Source organism: Hemitrygon akajei, chromosome 9 (genome assembly GCF_048418815.1).
Source record: "Hemitrygon akajei chromosome 9, sHemAka1.3, whole genome shotgun sequence".
Taxonomy (NCBI): Eukaryota; Metazoa; Chordata; class Chondrichthyes; order Myliobatiformes; family Dasyatidae; genus Hemitrygon; species Hemitrygon akajei.
In genome coordinates this window covers 148,868,551-148,887,006 of record NC_133132.1, presented here as the reverse complement: position 1 = coordinate 148,887,006, position 18,456 = coordinate 148,868,551, and the positions used below count along the sequence as shown (strand labels likewise).

The window sequence follows — 18,456 nt, the reverse complement described above, 5'->3', positions numbered from 1 at the left end:
GTCGAACATGCACAAATCAGGAAAAATAGAGGGTCACCTAGCGTCACAAACTTGTTCTGCTTTCTAATAAGATCATGGCTGATCTGATTTCAACCTCAATTGGCAGAGTCTAATCTACCCTGCTTGCATCTCATCAACCTTAAATATTTAAAGATTCTGTTCCAAACAACTATAGGGCAAGTTTCAAAGGCTGCCTTCTGGGAGAAAAACTGCACCACTTTTTAAAAAAATGACTATTAGTTTGTGACTAAAATATATACTTACTGTAATTTACTATTCCTATGCTGGGTGCATTTTATATAAACCTGTATACATGTAATTATTCAATGAGTTTTGTAGAGGTTACAGTTGTCTCTTAATTTTTCTGGGAACTTCCTTGTTTGCTTGGCGGTCAAATTCCTTGAGTCTGGCTATTTAGTTTCTTAATTTACTGGTTGGAATTTCAGACCAGACTACCTTTGTTCTTCTCGTTCCCTTGGGCTCTTTTCCTTTGCTCTTTTCTTCACCTCTCACCATGCTTCTCTCCTCATCTTTTGTTCTTCTAACACTTCATCAAACTATCATAAGCAACAAGTTTTATGCCTCATTCTCAATTTACAAAGGACCTTTGGATCCCAAGCACCAGGATCCAATAAGAACCTGAAGCATTTGAGCTCCAACCAAGTCCCTCATGCCAAATTTCAGCAGACAAGTATAGATTACCCAATCTCTTCCCCCCCCCCCCCCCACAAGACCAGCTCCTCAATTCAGATGAAAGAAAATACGAGTATCAAAGTCAATCTGGCATTGAACAAATCTATAAACTTGGCTCATGTGAAGTGAACTTTCCATTATCCTGAAGCAAATAGGAACCCATAATAGTAATTTAGAACCACTATGACAGTATGCTCTACAAAAGAATTCACCTAATTGACAGTGATAGTATTCAATGTGATACTGTATACTTATTCTCTCACAAAATTATCACTACAGGTCTGGATTCTATAAAAGACAAATGAGGCAAATATGTCCTCTCGGCGTGTGTCAAATCCTGAGAATTCCATCTCCGAAGCCCCTACAGACCTGGTTAAATAATTCAATACAGAGACGCAGACTGATTTCTGGATTTTAGGGAAATCAAGGGATCTAGTGAAAGTTCAGGAAAATAGAGGAGCTTATGTAGATGATCATGAACCCAATGACTGGTTGAGCAGTTCACCCTGCTCCTGATTGCATTTCCTTTGAGCTTATTTTATTTGCAGTGCCAACATATGCCCATCAAGTTGCCAACAGAATGCTCAGCAACCAGAGACTAATATCCCACGAGGCTGAGTGGGGGAAGTATGGCTGAAGACATTGCAGGTGTTAAATGGTCCATGCCTATAATCACTGCTAAAGCAACCATTCCAACTCACCAACCTGAAGTGACGGTCAGGGACCATGTCAAGTCATGAGAAAAATAAGACAAAGGTAGTATCTTAAGACACCTTTAGTTTCTCATTAGCAGATATGCCATAAACACTACTAATAAAACAATTATTTGTATTATTTAGATTAAAATTGATAACATGTACTGTGCTGTAAAAAGCTAATTTTCACGGCATTCCCCCCCAAGTATGTCTTCCACAATAAATGAAATACAACTCACAAGAAACACTGAAAGATCTCAACAGGATGCCATGTTCCATTCCTAATTAACAACATATTCTAGCATCTAGCATGGAGATTAAACAATAAGCTTATTTTAGTTTAGTTTACAATCTGACTACTGGTTTTGTTCCTACTGATGTGTGTTGTCCACCTGGTGTTAGCTGAGAGCAGGGAGAGGCCCTAATTATTCCAGACACAAAGCGAGAAGAAGAAATGGCCTTAGAAGTTAACTTTTCTATACATTTACACATACCGGTATACACATATACAGGCAAATAAGAGGCCAGACACACATTAGCTAAGAAATGGCTTCTTTGTTCTCAGTACAAATTAAACTATACGGTTCAGACATCAGCAGGAAATTGAAAGCAATGCTTTTATGCAGCCACGAGTCAGCATTTAAACTGGTTAATTGATTTGAAGCTTTGGAAATGTCATCTTCAATTTTAAAACTTAAGGCTAAAAGTCCTTACATACAATACCACTTTGTAAAAGCTCAAGCAAGATGGCTCCACTAAAAAGTCATATTACCTTAACATGATCATACTACAACACCACTCAACTTCAGTGAATAGGTTTTCCTTCAGTTATTATCTTTAATTTTTGATCTAAAAGCCCTTGTTTCCACTGGCTAACAAATAAAAATATGACTTGTACCAGCAAGTATTTCCATATTTCAGCTCTAAATGCATACAGTGTAAACAGTCCCATCTTAACCCACGGGCTGCATTTGATAATGTACAACTTTGAATGCAACAAAAACATTAGGGTTAATGGCACTGATCATTTATAAATACATAAACTGCAGCCTGTGACAAAGACATCCATGTTTAGCGAAAAACTCCATGATAATTTTGCTTAAGTAGCACCACTTAGCATCAAGAAATGGGATCTCTGTCTCACCACCATAACATATGAAATGCAAGAAGTTATGCTATTTGCACAGTAAATACCAATTAAACCCATCCCCGAAGGTGCTCAGTTTCAGATTTTTAAAAACACCAGGGCAAGTGTATTTCTGTCAGTCAACATACTCGGCACAGAAAATATTACATGTGTGAAGTCTAAGCATGACACATGAAATGCTAGAGGAACTCAGCAGGCCAAGCAGCTTCTATGGAAGGAAAAGAGTACAGCTAACATTTTAGTCTGAGACCCTTCATCAGAACTGAAGAAAAAAGATGAGGAGTCAGAGTTAGAAGGTGAAGGGTGAAGTACAGGGCTGGAAAATTGATTGGTGAAAGAGATACAGGGTTGAAGGAGAAGCAACATCTTATATTTTGTCTGGGTAGCCTCCAAGCTGATGGCATGAACATCGATTTCTCGAACTTCAAGTAATGCCCCCCCCCCACTTCACCATATCCCAGTCCCCTTTCACCCTCACCTCATCTCCTTAACTGCCCATCACCTCCCACTGGTGCTCCTCCCCTTTTCTCTTTGTTCCATTGCCTTCTGTTCTCTCCTCAGACTTCCCCTCCTCCAGCCCTGTAGCTCTTTCAACCCATCAACTTCCCAGCTCTATTCTACACCCTCCCCCCACACGCAGTTCAACCCATCACCTTGTGGTTCTTCCTCCACTCCTAACTCTTACCCCTCATTTTCATTCCTCCAGTCCTGATGAAGATCCACAGCCCAAAATGTCAATTATACTCTTTTGCACAGATGCTGCCTGGCTTGCTGAGCTCCTCCAGCATTGTGTGTGTGTTGCTTGGAGTTCCAGCGTCTGCAGATTTTCTCTTAAGTGTGGAGTCTAAATCAGTTTTTTTTTTATGGCCTGTAGTTTTACACAGACTAAATATTAATTTGTTAAAGAACTCTGGTTTTTTCCTTGCTCCAAACTCTTTCCATTCAATACACCTTCTTTCTCAGTTCTTTTTTTTTTTCTTTTTCTTTTTCTTTTTTTTAGTATGTGACCCTTCCCCCCTCCCCTTAATCCCTCCCCCCTAACTTCCCTATATAAAAAAAATTAAGAAAGAAAGAAAAGAAAGAAAGAAAGAGTGCCTGGTTGTTGGAAGGTCTCCACATGCTCCATGGAGTTCTTAATAACTTTAGTATATATATTTATTTCTTTCCCCAAGTAACCATTAATTTTCTCTTCAGAGCACCTATATATTTAGTCCTGTCTTTTGTAAATAAGGGCCCCAGATTTTCAAAAATGTTTCATATTTATCTCTTAAGTTATAAGTAATTTTTTCTAATGGAATACAGCCATAGATTTCTTTTTTCCAACAATCTATACTTAAATATGTATCTGATTTCCAAGTAATTGCAATAGCCTTTTTGGCTACAGCCAGCGCAATTTTTATAAATTCTTTCTGATATTTATTAAGTTTGAGTTTCGGTTTTGTCCCTTCAATATCACCTAGTAAAAGTAATATTGGATTATGAGGAAGTTTTATTCCCGTAATTTGTTCCAATAAAAGTCTTAAATTTGTCCAAAAAGGTTGAATTTTAGAACAAGACCATGTAGAATGTAAAAATGTACCAGTTTCTTGTTTACATCGGAAACACTGATCAGATAAACTTGGATTTAATTTATTTATTTTTTGTGGTGTAATATATAATTGATGTAAAAAGTTATATTGCACTAATCTTAACCGAACATTTATTGTATTTGTCATACTATCAAGACACAGTCTTGACCAATTTGTTTCTTCAATTTTGATATTCAAATCACTTTCCCATTTTTGTCTTGACTTATGGACTCCTTGTTTAGTTGCCTGTTTTTGAATCAAATTATACATACAAGATATAAATTTTTTAATATTTCCTTTTTGAATTAAAATTTCTATTTCTTTAGATTTCGGCAATAACATTGTTTGACCTAGTTTTTCTCTTATATAAGCCCTTAATTGAAAGTAACAAAATAAAGTGTTATTTGATACTTTATATTTATTCTTTAATTGATCGAATGACATTAATATACCTCCTTCAAAACAATCTCCTATGTATTTAATCCCTTGTTGAAACCAATTATATAAAAGTTGATTGTCCATTGTAAAAGGAATAAGTCTATTTTGAATTAAAGATCTCTTTGCTAATAAAGATTTTTTTGTCTCATCATCAACACTTATCTTATTCCATAAATCAATCAAATGTTTTAATATAGGAGATTCTTTCTTTTCCCGTATCCATTTAGATTTCTCAGTTCTTGTACTGTATATTCCTCAGTATGAATACATTTGTAACTGTTCCAATCCTAGGCTGATCACCTATTCACTTGGATAGCCCATGTCCAACTTACTTCATTCACACATTCAGCAATTTGCTGCAGGTAAGTAGGAAAATCCCACCCATGCAGAGACAAGTTCAAATGCCCGTTACACCCTTTCTGTCCATAGTCCATAGTCAAGGTAGTAAATCGGATACAAATAAAGCAAAGTGTTAATGGCAAGCCATCAACTTAAAATGAGGACAGTGAGAAAGTTGAAAAGAAATCGCTTTGAACAAACATAAGTATGAAAAATTTTAATTAAGAGACCAGATTGTTCATGTCCTACAAAAGGAAGAATAAACATCTGAAGCAGGGGATGTTAAGTGTTCAATTCAGTTCCAAGCCTTGCAAATAACGTGGCTTTATTCACTGGAGCAAGGCAGTAGACCAGAAGTTAAAACAGTCACATAAGACTCAGGCCAGTAAGACATAAATGGACTACACTAGTCTAAAAAATCCATTTACTACTTTTAATGGTGTAAAATAAAAGTGTCTCAAATTTTTATTCTGCTCCATAAATAGTAATTAATCAATGATGTTCCTAGAACAATATTGTAGGGTCAGTTTCAGAACAAGCTGCTTTGCTGATGTTTGCAAGATCTTACAGGTCCAATCTTGATAGCCAGCTCTCAATGAATATTCATGAATATTACCAGCAAAACTGCCAAATCCTGGAATGCTGCTGCTTTCCTAGCACATGCCATGGTGACAGAAACAACACAGAATGCTCCAAGGGGCTTAAACAGAACACAGGAGGCAGCACTCACTCAGGTGCCATTGACAGAACAGTGCCAGGAAGGACTGGAAAAGGTGTAATGAAAGGCTGCACTTTGAAGAAACATCCCATGGTCGGAAACTCAGATGCCCAGTGACTACTCTAGTAGGCAGAAAAAATATGGTCCTCCCTCCTAGTTTGACTGTGGCTGACTGCCGTTATGCAGCACTGAAAGGCAAACCAAGAGATGTGGCACAATTGAGTAACAGAAGCGAATTGATCTGAGGGTTATAAATAAAGAATAATCTTTAATTTAACCTCCTAAAATAGTTTAGTTTTGGCATGCATGCCAGCTTGCAGCTATGGTTAGAAATTTTAGTGAGGTCCACCTTGCCAGAGCTGAACGTGTACAAGAATGCCTCCTCAGGAAAGGCCATACTAAAAACAAGAGATCCAGCATACTGAGGAAGGGAAAGTCTTGGGTGAAGACTTTTCTGCTGACTCGAGGTCTCTCTGGTTTCCTATGGCTGTAGCTTGTTAAGCTTGCAAGGGGAGTGTTAAGTACAGAGAAATCCTGAAAGGTGACACTGTCTTCACATTTATGGGAAGGCTCAGTTGTAGGTACAAGCATTGTGTTCTGGTATGGAACAGCTTGGCAGAAATTGCAGATTGTACAATAAAGATTGCTTCAGTAGAAACATGGTCAATAAAAATGAATAAAAGCAAGCAGCAACAGTCAAAGTAAACAAGAAAAGAATATGAGGAGAAGGCAGGAGATCGGGGCTGAGAAGGAAAATGAATCAGCCATGATGAAATTGCAAAGCGAATTCGATGGGCCAAATGGCCTAATTTGTTCATTTATCTTATGGTTTATGGTCAATTTATAGACCAAAGGGGCTACAAAAAAAACATACTAACCATTGCTGTTGATGCTTTTTGGTGTTTTAAAGTAGGATAGAGAAGTTTCTAGTGCCAATAAAAATCACACTGAACTGCCACATATTGAATTTCCTGCTGAGGATTAGGAGGCTTGAAAATGGGCGCATTAGTGTACTCGTTAAACAAACAGCACCAGTTTATTCTTGGTGGTCATAAGCACACAACCCTCTTTCATGTTTCAAAATTCATGAGCTGGCTACCAGCTGGCAAGTTACTAACATATCTGCAGGTTCACTATTGACTAACCTCTTACGTGTTCTTTGTTACTTTTATCAAGGCAATATTTAAGATCATAAAACATATGGACTAATTCGGCTTCTTCAGCCTATCAAGTCTGCTGTGCCTTGCCAACATGGCTGATTTATTATTCCTCTCGACGCCAGTTTCCTGCCTCCTTCTCAAACTTTGATGCCCTTATGAATCAGGCAGTTATCAACATCCACTTTAAATATACCCAATAACTTGGCCTCCACTGCTCTGTGACAATTCACAGATCCACCACACTCTGGCTAAAGTAGTATCTCTTCATCTCCGTCCTAAAGGGACATCCTTGGATTGTGACATCATGCCTTAGATTCACATCATTCTTTTCAATAAATGACCAAATTCAAAAGGATCAGTTATACAAAAAAAACCTATTCCTTCAATGCAAAGACTCAGGCTCCTGTGATGTACAGCACCACAAGCACCTGCGGCACACATGTTGCTCTTACTATCAGGCAAACTAGTACATATTTAATCAAAAGCCTGTCAAGTCATGCATACCTATATTAATACTCAAAACACTCTCCAGGGACTTCCTGGAAAATGTGCAAAACACCCAAGGCTGCCTGAGATATCTCAGCTTCAAGATTAATCATCTCAGCAGCAGAGATTATAAACATTTTCCTACATGCCTATTCAGAAAAATAGCTGTATTATGGAAACTGGGCATCCATCCCAATGACACTATTGTTTACCTACTATAGAAACAGCTCCTATTGTATTTATTCACCACATTCCTGTACATGTTCAAATATTTATTCTGTCCAGTTATCCTGGGCAATGGAAACTGGAAGTCTTTGGCATCCCGTCAGCCTTCAATTAGCAGAAATTGTATTCCTCTAGTTATGCTGTGTCCAGGATACTTCAAAGCAAGATCCACATTATTCCTTTTAATATAAAAGCCAAGATGGGAAAACTTGCATTCAAATGGATATAGCAGCAGTTCAAACTGGACAGAAATAAAACTTACTGCAAGAGGTCAAAGCAAAGAAACTTCAGGTAAATTGACTCCGTCATGATTTCCAAGTTATTTATGCGAAAACCATATATACAGACCCAGTCTATCACTGTAGGAATTCATAAGGTTCAACTGCACCTTTAGAATTGTTAACAAGTAGCTTTTATTTTGGAGAGTTTGCAATCAGAGTCAAGTTTCATTCGCAGCCCTTCATGACGTGGACAACATCCGTGTCACAATACCCACACCCAAGGATACTTCTGCATATTTAAGAGACTGAGGGGTCAATTGGTTACGAGGAACAACTTGGTGTTGCATTCAGATAATCAACAATGATTACGATGAATGGCAGAGCTGACTTGAAGGGGTGATGGTCTACTCCTGCTCCTATTTTCTATGTTTTAAGTACCTTGAAATGACAAGATAATTACTGTTGCTGTGAATGGCACGACTATCAATTTCCCATTTTCACCTTAAAACACAACAAGTTGAAGGAAATCAGATACAAATGATCATTATTAACTGGTGACAAAGACCTGCTTGAAATGCATTCCAGTCTTTGGCATCTGCATTCATCCTTGTACGGGCTGGTTTGTTTCCTGGCTATGAATTGATCCTACATGAGGAGTGCATCAGCTTCACAATTAATGAAATGTTTTAAAACTGAAGTCCAATAAAATTTCACAAACTCAAATCTTTTTGACAAAGACTTCATTTGCTCAGAAAATAAATTTTAAATATTAATGTAAAGAAATTTGAACATCCCTTCCCAGTACCTTGAAAATAAGATACAAGGTGATGCTCCTGATGCAATTGTCACAATTACCCTTGAGAGGCATTCAACCTGGGCACAGTGACATTGGCTGGATTGGTTTTGAAGAAAATGTTCCAGATTAACTGGAACTTGATTGATTAAAAAACCTTGTATATATTTGCCCAGCACACAAACGTAAAGGCAAACTAGAAACTTCTATCACCGTCAACCATCAGGTTGCATAAACCTGAATGTGAAGGTGAACGTGACTGATGTTGACACCACATGTTGTTGAGCTGTAGACTGCTATCACAGTTCAAGCGAAAGTCAAATGCAGCAAGTAAAATTTCTGGATAAGTGATATACAAAACAAGTTTCCACAGCTCTGGGAGAAAGCAAATTTGCTTTTAATTACATTTTTTCATTGCTGGTTGTAAGAATATCGTACCTATCCTATTTAACACTTTGAAATAGTTTTATTTTTCATATCATACCTATAACCTGTTAAAACATTAATATTGACTGTATGTTACAATTAGCACAGTTGACCAAAATGAACTATGGAGAATTTAGGAGTGAGGGTCACAGTGATAAACGAAAGTCACAAAGTGGGCCATAAGCAGAAAAAGATTGAGAACCACTGTAATTACCTCAATTTAAAAAAAACCAGGTCTCCTCTCAGCCTCCAATGGTCAGGGGAGAACAAACTTTCCTTGCAGTTCACCTCTAATCAGTCTATTCTTAAACTAAAATGACACCAAGGAAAACAGTCCTTGGCAGGGCTGTTTCAAGTGATTGCCCTGGGCATCAAAGCACTAGTTGAGTAAGTAAGGGATCAAGGAAACCAAGTGCAACAGAGAAACCTTTCAGCAGAGCAAAGCCAGATCACGCACAGGTGTCTGTAAAAAGTCAACAGTCTCTGTCCTGAGCTTCCACGCAAATAAATTAATTTGTCCTTGACTGATGGAGCACCACAGAAACACATTGGACACATTGTTTAGACATGGACTGATAAGCAACAAGCAAATTACACAACCATCTCAACAAATTACTGATATTCAATTTCAGTACCATTGATGAGCCTTGCCATAAAAATCCGGGGGGAGGGAGGACTCAAAGGGCATATACCACACTATAATCACGCTATAAATAAGTATATGATGTCAGATTTTGCTACTTCAGTTCCCCATGGCCTATTGCTTTCACACTGTCACCATTCTCTGCACTCAGAGATACAGCTCACTGTGCTTTTAACCACACATACACAATTTGTGCCTCTGGAGGTTCTCGGACGGTGTGAGGTTTATAAGTCTCAATATCAGGCCCATCTGATTAAATTAGGACCTCAACCATGCAGCTGGTGTCAATAACTTAACTAATATTCCTCAGGTGTCTCAATCCACTTCCGAATATGATTTGGCTTTCTTTCACTTCTAGTCACTTAAGGTAAAATCAGCCCTGAAGATATTCCAAATCATCACTGAATAACTGTGGGAGGTTTGCTGTGCAACCAGGATAATATGCTCATTTCAAAGAGGATCAAGGAGGATCACATGAAAATATTGGAAAATTCTTCAGAATTTTCACTTCTAACCACTGTCATCTTTGGCTTCAAAGAATTTATCCAATTATTCCAGAACAAACATAGCACAACTAAAAAAATAAATCAGATATGAATGGTTCAGAAGATAAAGCAGCACATTCAATTGGCACCCTATCCACCACACACAGCACAATCACAACTCAACAACCAGTCATCCAAGACAGAAACAGATGAGGCACTGTATTGTTTAGAGTCAATCAAGATAAAACTTGAGCTCTGTTGGCAAAATACAAGCAGTTTCAAAGCAAAAGTACATTTGTGCATGATCAGATGTTAAAATGTATTTTTATATTAACAGGATGAAGTGAAGCCATTTGCATTCTTTTGGTAAAATTAAAAATTCATTTGAACAGTCAGAATTAATTTTGAAGATACACATTGAGCTATATCTAGTATTTAAACCCAGTTTAAAATAAGGCAGTGCAGAATTGGATACCAAGTTAATGGATCGCCTATCATTCTATTGGCACACTAAAAACTAAATCTAAACTCAGAATTTACTGTAAATATCTGAGACCAGTTGAAGTGCAGTTCTGTTTTCAGTACTTCCGATATTGAATTAGCCCATGTTCATTAGCAGCAAGATTGGGACATTTTGGATCAGTTTAAGAAAGTCAACATTCATCACACATTACAATCTATCTCTAACAAGAGAATCCAAATTTGTATGACACACCATGGTATTAATGTCGCCACATCCCGGCATGAGACCCAAACAAGCCTTATTATTCCAATCACAGTCTGTTAACTCATTTTCTAGATCAAAACATTACTGACAAGTCAAGTATTTATTGCTCATCCCTAATTGCTTGAGGTGAATGCAAGCAGGCTTTTTCCACTGAGGCTAGGGGAGAAAAAAACCCAGAGGACATGGGTTAAGGGTGAAGAGGGAAAAGTTTAAAGGGAACATGGGGGGTGGGGGGCTTCTTCACACAGAGTGGTGGGAGTGTGGAATGAGCTATCAGATGAAGTGGTAAGAGTGGGCTCACTTTTAACATTTAAGAAAAACTTGAACAGGTACATGGATGAGAGGTGTATGGAGGGATATGGTCCAGGTGCAGGTCAGTGGGACTAGGCAGAAAAATGGTTCGGCACAGCCAAGGGCCAAAAGGCCTGTTTCTGTACTGTAATGTTCTATGGTTTTAATGCTGTTGGGTAAGGGATCCAGTGGTGATGGGCGACCAGAGATATTTCAAGCAAATCAGCTTACAAGTCCATAATGAGACTGAAATGTCACAGGTGGTGAGAATAGTTGGACAAAAAGAAAGTGCTGGAAATACCCAGCTCTATGGAAAGAAACTGAAACAGGCAAAGGAAGCCTGTAAAACTGCAGGGAGGATGGAGAGAGATAGCCATAACATGTTCATTAACATTACATGCAACTATTTGGTTTCATATGAACTGTTAGAAATTTATAAAACCATAAGACATAGGAGCAGAATTAGGCCATTCAGCCCAACAATCTGCACTGCCATCCCATCACAGCCAATTGATTTCCCCCTCCCACCCTATTCTTCCGCCTTATTCCCATAATCTTGACACACTTACTAATCAAGAACCTATCAACCTCCGTGGCATTTAATTCCACAGATTCACCGTCCTCTGGCCAAAGAAATCCCTCATTTGTTCTAAAGGGACATCCTTCTATTCTGAGGATCATCCCAGACACAAATTCAATGTCTGACTGGGTAAAAGCAGGGCTGTAAACAAAATTACCTTGTCAATGAGTGAATTAGAAGCATTGGAGGGCGAGAACGCAAGCAAAACAAACCTAGACAACAGAATGCAGGATTTGTAAAACCAAAAGGATGAGAAGCCCAGTAGCCGAGTCGGGCATGTCCTCATTTCCCCCGAGGAAAAATGAAAAGGGGAAAAAAGCTGAACTAAGCTAAACAGCATGACCTACTGGGTATTTCCAACTTTCATGTTTTTGTTTTAGGTAGAATTTGCATCTTCTATTTTGACTTCCCAGAGGCTGTCACTGCCCACTTCCATGGTCTACAATTACTCATCACTTATCAGCCTATGCCTGTGCTCACGAGTTTAGGTAAATGATTGGGCTTCTTATTAAAATATATAAATTAAGATCAGAAATATTTTCCATGTAGATAGTGAATCTTTGGAGAACTGTCTCAGAGGTCTGTGGAGTCTCAACAATGAAGTGCATTTGAGGCAAAGGTACATTTAATGTCAGAGAAATGTATACAATATACATCCTGAAATTCTTTTTCCAACTCAAGATATTTGACGACAAAGGGAATCACTAGATGTGGTTTGGTACTGGCTTCATTTAACAGTGGAGCAGATGCAGAAGGACAAATGGTCTATTTCTGTGAGTATTTCTTAGCAAAAACACTAACTTCCTGTAAAACCCATTTTCTCCCCAATTACTGCTATTGTTAGAAAACGAAACACATCTGACCTTTACTTTAGCAATATTCATAAACGGCACGTTCACATTTCATTCCAAGTTTGCATTGTTCATTCTTGTGATAGGTACACTCACCATTCTACTTTGCACTCAAAACAGAAATGAAAGGGAGGTATAGAGAGACTTTAGCATCCCCATCTCCTAACTCCCGCTCGGAGTAGCAAGTTTGATGTGGAGAAATGGTGGTGATGAGAGAAATTGTTTCCACAACAGTTAAAAAATGGAGCACTCTGCATATTTCAGCCAATTTCATCTCCATCTAATTTTACGAATTAAGAACAAAAAGTTGGGCAACATTTTGTAATGAATACTAATGCCATTGATGAAGCCAGCTTGGATCACCAGAATCCTAAACGGCGACATGGTAGCATTGTGGTTAGCACAATGGTTTACAGTACCAGCGACCTGCCACTGTCTGAAAGCAGTTTGTATGTTCTCCCCATGACCACGTAGGTTTCCTCCATATGTGTCGGTTTCCTCCCACAACCCAGTTGGTAGGTTAATTGGTCATAGTAAATTATTCTGTGACTAGGCTAGGGTTAAATTGGGGTTTGCTGGGCGGTGCAGCTCAGAGGACCGGAAAGGCCTATTCTGCACTATTTTGGTAAATAATAAATACAAACACCACCAGTTCCTTTTCAGCTGCATTTTCTACAACTGCTGAATATGCAAAACTGCTTTCACTCAAATTGAAGTCCATTTGCCTTTGAAAGCAGTAATGAGGATGGAATTTATAAGTCCTATCTTTCAACACAATTAACAGCCTTTCACCTCACGGAACTCAAAAGATGAAGCAATTTCTCCATTACTTGCATAGCTTTTATCAGACCATTTTACAAATAGTCAGGAGATACCAGAATGGCTCGGACTGAGCACTTCATTTCTGGTAAAACATTTGGCTCTGGTTGCCCTTAAACAGACTCAAACAAATTCCAATTTAAAACAGATTTCAATATGGAACAGCTGCACAATCCTGAAAACAAGCTAGAACACCAATTCCAAAGAAACTGCACTGAAGAAACTGGTGTGTTCTTTGCAAGTCAACACACCCCAAGGAGATTTTAATAGAGGTGTATAATATCCATGGTTTACATATTGGGGAAAAGTGGAGGTTATTACTGTTAGAGATTGTCCAATGATTAAGGATCATAAAATAAACTGATTAACAAAAGGTACAAAGTGAAACAGGAATGAGAATAAAATGCAAGGATTTTCTCTGAAGAAAAAAAAGTATTGACAAACATGTATTGCCTATAAGTATGGTAAAGACAATTAGTGGTTTTGAATCAGATTGGCACTTCAGGGAAATCAACCTGCAATGCTCTTCAAAAAGAGTAAAGGAAAGGGATAACTCTCCTGTATCATAACACTTGATATTCTGTGCAGGCAGTCCATAACGGTCAAAATCTGCAACAAGAGGTTTCAACTCACTCCCAAACTACTGTGTTTATTGCAAACTCATCTCCAAACTCCTAAACCAGAAATGCAAACCATCCCATTAAAACTGGATCCTTGACTTCACGAACAACATACCACAATCATTAAGGCCAGGCAGCGGCAAAGGCTGCATTCTCAGTCTTCTAATCTACTCCTTGTACACTCAAAACTGTGGCCAGATTTTGCTTATCCACAAGTTTGCAGATAATACCATCGCAGTGGGCCACATCCCAAATAATGATGAGTCAGTGTAGAGAAAGGAGAGAGAGGGAGCTTAATATTACATCATGACAACAACAACCTTTCCCTCAATGTCAACAAAAGCTAACCATCAACTTCATAAAGCAGGGCAATGTACATGCTCCTGTTTGCATCAAAAGCACCAAGGGTTGAGGGCTTCAAGTTTCTTGGCCCAACTCCAATAGCCTGTCCAGGTCCAACTACTTGAATACCATAGCCAAGAAAGCTCACCAGCATCTCTACTTCAAGAATTACTGCTGGTAACACCACTGACATTTAGGGCAGCAATGAAGGTCCTCTATGTTTGGAAGTATTCAGGGCTTCCTTCATCGTGTCAATAGCTTCCTCTCGGTTCTCAATATCATCAGACATGCAAGTCCCAGGCGGAGATTCAGGAATACCATCGCACTCAGAGGTAGGAGGATTCTTCACTGCTGTTTCCATTGCGATTTTGTTTTACCAGTCAGGGTTGTCAGCTCTGGTATGAGCCCACAAACCTGGAGAGCCTTAGTCTGTCCAAATCCTTTGACCTCTGTCATGATGACCCTACCAAGAGACAAAGCATAAAGCACCACTTCCAGCCAACATAGCTCTCTGGATCACTGAGGCATGCAAATTTCCAAGAAGACTGCAATCTTGGAGGTACTTTCTCAAGATGCTAAAGAAATTTAAACACACCTCCTTTGAGCCTCTACTTTTTTTTTAATCAATACACCATAGAAAACATCTATCTGGATGCATCATGACTTGTTATGGCAACTGCTCTGCCTGAGACAGCAAGTTGTGGACTTTGCTCAACATATCACGGTAACCACACACCCCTCCATGTATTGTCTACACCAGAGGTTCCCAAAGGACCCCTAGATTAATGGTAGGGATCAATGGCATAAAAGTGGTTGGAAACCCTGGTCTAAACTTTTCAGTCAGAATCAAAGACCCCGTCCACCCTGGACGTTCTCTCTTCCCCAACGCCTTGGGCAGCAGCATGTATTAGCACACGAAAGAATACACAACTTCAGGGCAAGCACAGCTTCCATCCTGCTGTTGTACAACTATCAAATGTTTCCTTGGTACAAAAAGATACTCTTTACCACAATTGTGGCATGCACTTTACTAACTGTACTCTTAACATGTCTGCTTCTGTTAGTTTTCTACCTTGGACCTTGTGCCAGCTGGCAGGGACATTTGCAGATTTTTTAATCTCTCCTTCAGGTGGTTCCCTCCTGCTTTAAGACCATGATAATTCCAATAAAAACAAAATAATGTGCCTTAATAACTACTGTCCAGAGGCTCTAACATGTTCCATCATTAAGTTCTGACAGACTAGTCATGGCACGCATCAACTCCAGTCCTCCAGACAACCTCAATCCACTGCAATTTACTTACTGCTGAATCAAGTCTGCGGCAGACACCATCTCTCTGGCCCCAACACTCATCGGAAGAGTTGAGAGTTTCTTGTTCCAAAGTGTAAGCATCACCAATGCCTCTACTTCTTCAGGAGGCTAAACAAATTTAGCATGTCCCCAGTGACTCTTTACAATTTTTAAATTGATGCACCATAGGCAGAGTTCTTAATGGATGCATGATGGCTTGGTACAGCACTGCTGTGCGTGATCACAAGAAACTGCAGAGTTGTGGACACCGCTCAGCCCGCCACAGGAAGCAGCCTCCCCTCAATCAGCTGTTATATTTCTCACTGCCTCAGTACAGCAGCTAGCATAATGAAAATCTACACCACCACGGACGTGCACTCTTCTTCCCTCATACATGGAGCAGAAGATACATAAGCCCAAAAGTACATAGCATCAGGCTCAAGGACAGCTTGTTATCAGACTCTTGAATGGACATCTTGGCATGATTTTGCAGCTTATCTACTTCCCTGCACTGCACCTTTTATTCTGCATTGTTTTACCTTTTTCTAGCTCAAAGCACTGATGATTTGATCTGTATCAACAGTATGCAAGACAAGTTTTTCTCCTGCATCTTAGTCCATCTGACAATAATCCAACACCAGTACCTCAATGCACCATTTTAAAGAATTCACCACTATGGACTGTGTGCCAAACAAGTTTTTGGCCCACTGCACTTCAGTACATGTGACAATAATAAAGTTACTAAAAGCAGAGAAAATTCACTTATTAATGTCCAATGTATATCAAGTGGATTCGAGTGGATACCTACCTGAGAGGTATCCTCCATTACTCCCCTGATGTTTTCCACCACATCATTTCGCTTATAGCGACAAAGAGCACTAATGAGTTTTGCCAAGTTGGCTTCAGGATCTCGAATGGTCCAGTGTTGTAAGGCTGCATAAGCTCGTTCATGATCCGCTGAATACCCATTAGAGAAAGCCGCTACTTCCCGTTCAGCTGCATTGGCAAGAAATTGATAGACATCTTTCCAGTGGCTCCCAATCTGAGCTGCCACAAGTTTCAGAATATCAACACCTAATTAAAATGAATAAAAATTGTTATGAATAGCTGCTTATAATAATGTACCACTAAATGAACAAAGCTTAAGTAAAATATTACAAACCTTCAGAAACTTGACACTCAACTTATCTGCTCATCAATTTCTTAATAAGGTTGAGAAAACCAAGGGTCACACAAGTTCACTTTAAAAAGACAGTATGTTTTTTGTAGAAAAAAATCATTCAGTAAAGATAAATGGAAGTTTAAGCTACAAGTTAATTTACAAATGAAAGTCAGAAACAAAGGAAAGAATAAAAGGCACCATCATGCAACTTGGATCAAAATTATTTTTAACCCAAGCGTTAAATATTCTAATCTTTGTGTGAACCAAACTGGATAATTAAACATCAATACGATGGCGGCACCGCAGAAGAGTTTGAGTCAATTATTAAATCAACCACAAAACTTCATTAATTTCCCCGTATCAGTTTTCCAGTGTGTATTCTTTCATCAAAAGATGCACCAGTCATCTCCCTCTGCTCTGATCATAAAAACTGGTAAACGGGCAAATGAATTTCAGCTCTCAAGCACAAATTACAGAGAATAGAATAGTTATGTGCAACTCCATTCTCTATTTGAAGAAATGCTTTTCACTTTCAATTAGATGTGCAAGAATCAGAATTGGTACCGTGTTTAATATCTGACATACATCATGAAATTTGTTGTGTAGCAGCAGCAGCACAATGCAATACACAAAAAAACTAGAAATTAGCATATAGAAAACCTACAGCACAACACAGGCCCTTCGGCCCATAATGCTGTTGCAAGCATGTACTTACTTTAGAAATTATCTCAGGTTACCTCTGTCTTTCTAAGCTCCATGTACCTATCCAGGTGACTCTTAAAAGACCTATCGTATCCACCTCCACCACTGTCACCAGCAGCTCACTTCACACACTCACCACTCTGTATAAAAAAAACTTACCCAACATTTCCTCTTGTACCTACTTTCAAGCACCTTAACACTGTCTTCTCGTGTTAGCCATTTCAGCCTTTTAGAAATTAGTGCAAAACTATGATATAAAACATATTAATGTCAAAGCCCATTTTTCCCAGTTATCTGATGGGAAACTGTAAATGGATAAAAGGACATCACAAGATAAATATTTGGGAACAAAATCCAGGGCTTGTGCCATTGCCAACACGGCCAACAGACTTTGCTGCCCAGTTTGCAGATTATACAAAGAATGGTTGAAGGGCAGGTAGTATTGAGGAAACAGGTAGGCTGAAGGAGAACTTGGACAGATTCAGAGAATGAGCAAGAAAAAGTGACAAATGAAATACAATGTTGGAAAATGCCTAGTCATGCATTTTACCAGTAGAAATAAGTGTGCAGGCAATTTTCCAAATGGGGAGAAAATCCAAAAATCTGAGATGCAAAAGGGACTTGGGAATGCAGAACACCCTAAAGGTTAGCTTGCAGGTTAAGTCGGTGGTGAGGAAGGCAAATGCAATATTAGCATTCATTTCAAGAGGTCTAGAATACAAGAGCAGGGATGTGATGCTGAGGCTTTAAAGGCACTGGTGAAGCCTCACCTTGAGGTTTGTGAACAGTTTTGGGCCCCTCATCTTAGAAAAGATGTGCTGGCATTGGAGATGTTCCAAAGGAGGTTCACAAGGACGATTCCAGGAATGAAAGGGTAATCATATGAGGAATGTTTGATGGCTTTGGGTCTGTACTCACTGGAATTTAGAAGGATGGGAGGGAATCTCATTGAAACCTTTCGAATCTTGAAAGGCCGAGACACAGTGGACGTAGAAAGGATGTTTCCCATGGTGGGGGAGTCTAGGAAAGAAGGTC

At 39.0% G+C, this 18,456-nt stretch overlaps 1 protein-coding gene across 1 annotated transcript in view; it reads right to left on the bottom strand.

Annotated features, from left to right (window-relative positions):
* Positions 1–18,456, bottom strand: part of tnfrsf21 (tumor necrosis factor receptor superfamily, member 21) — a 53,298-nt gene that overhangs the window by 12,776 nt on the left and 22,066 nt on the right. The window contains exon 4 of the mRNA XM_073057255.1: positions 16,366–16,631. Coding sequence (XP_072913356.1) covers positions 16,366–16,631 — 266 coding nt within the window. The remainder of the gene's footprint in view (positions 1–16,365; positions 16,632–18,456) is intronic.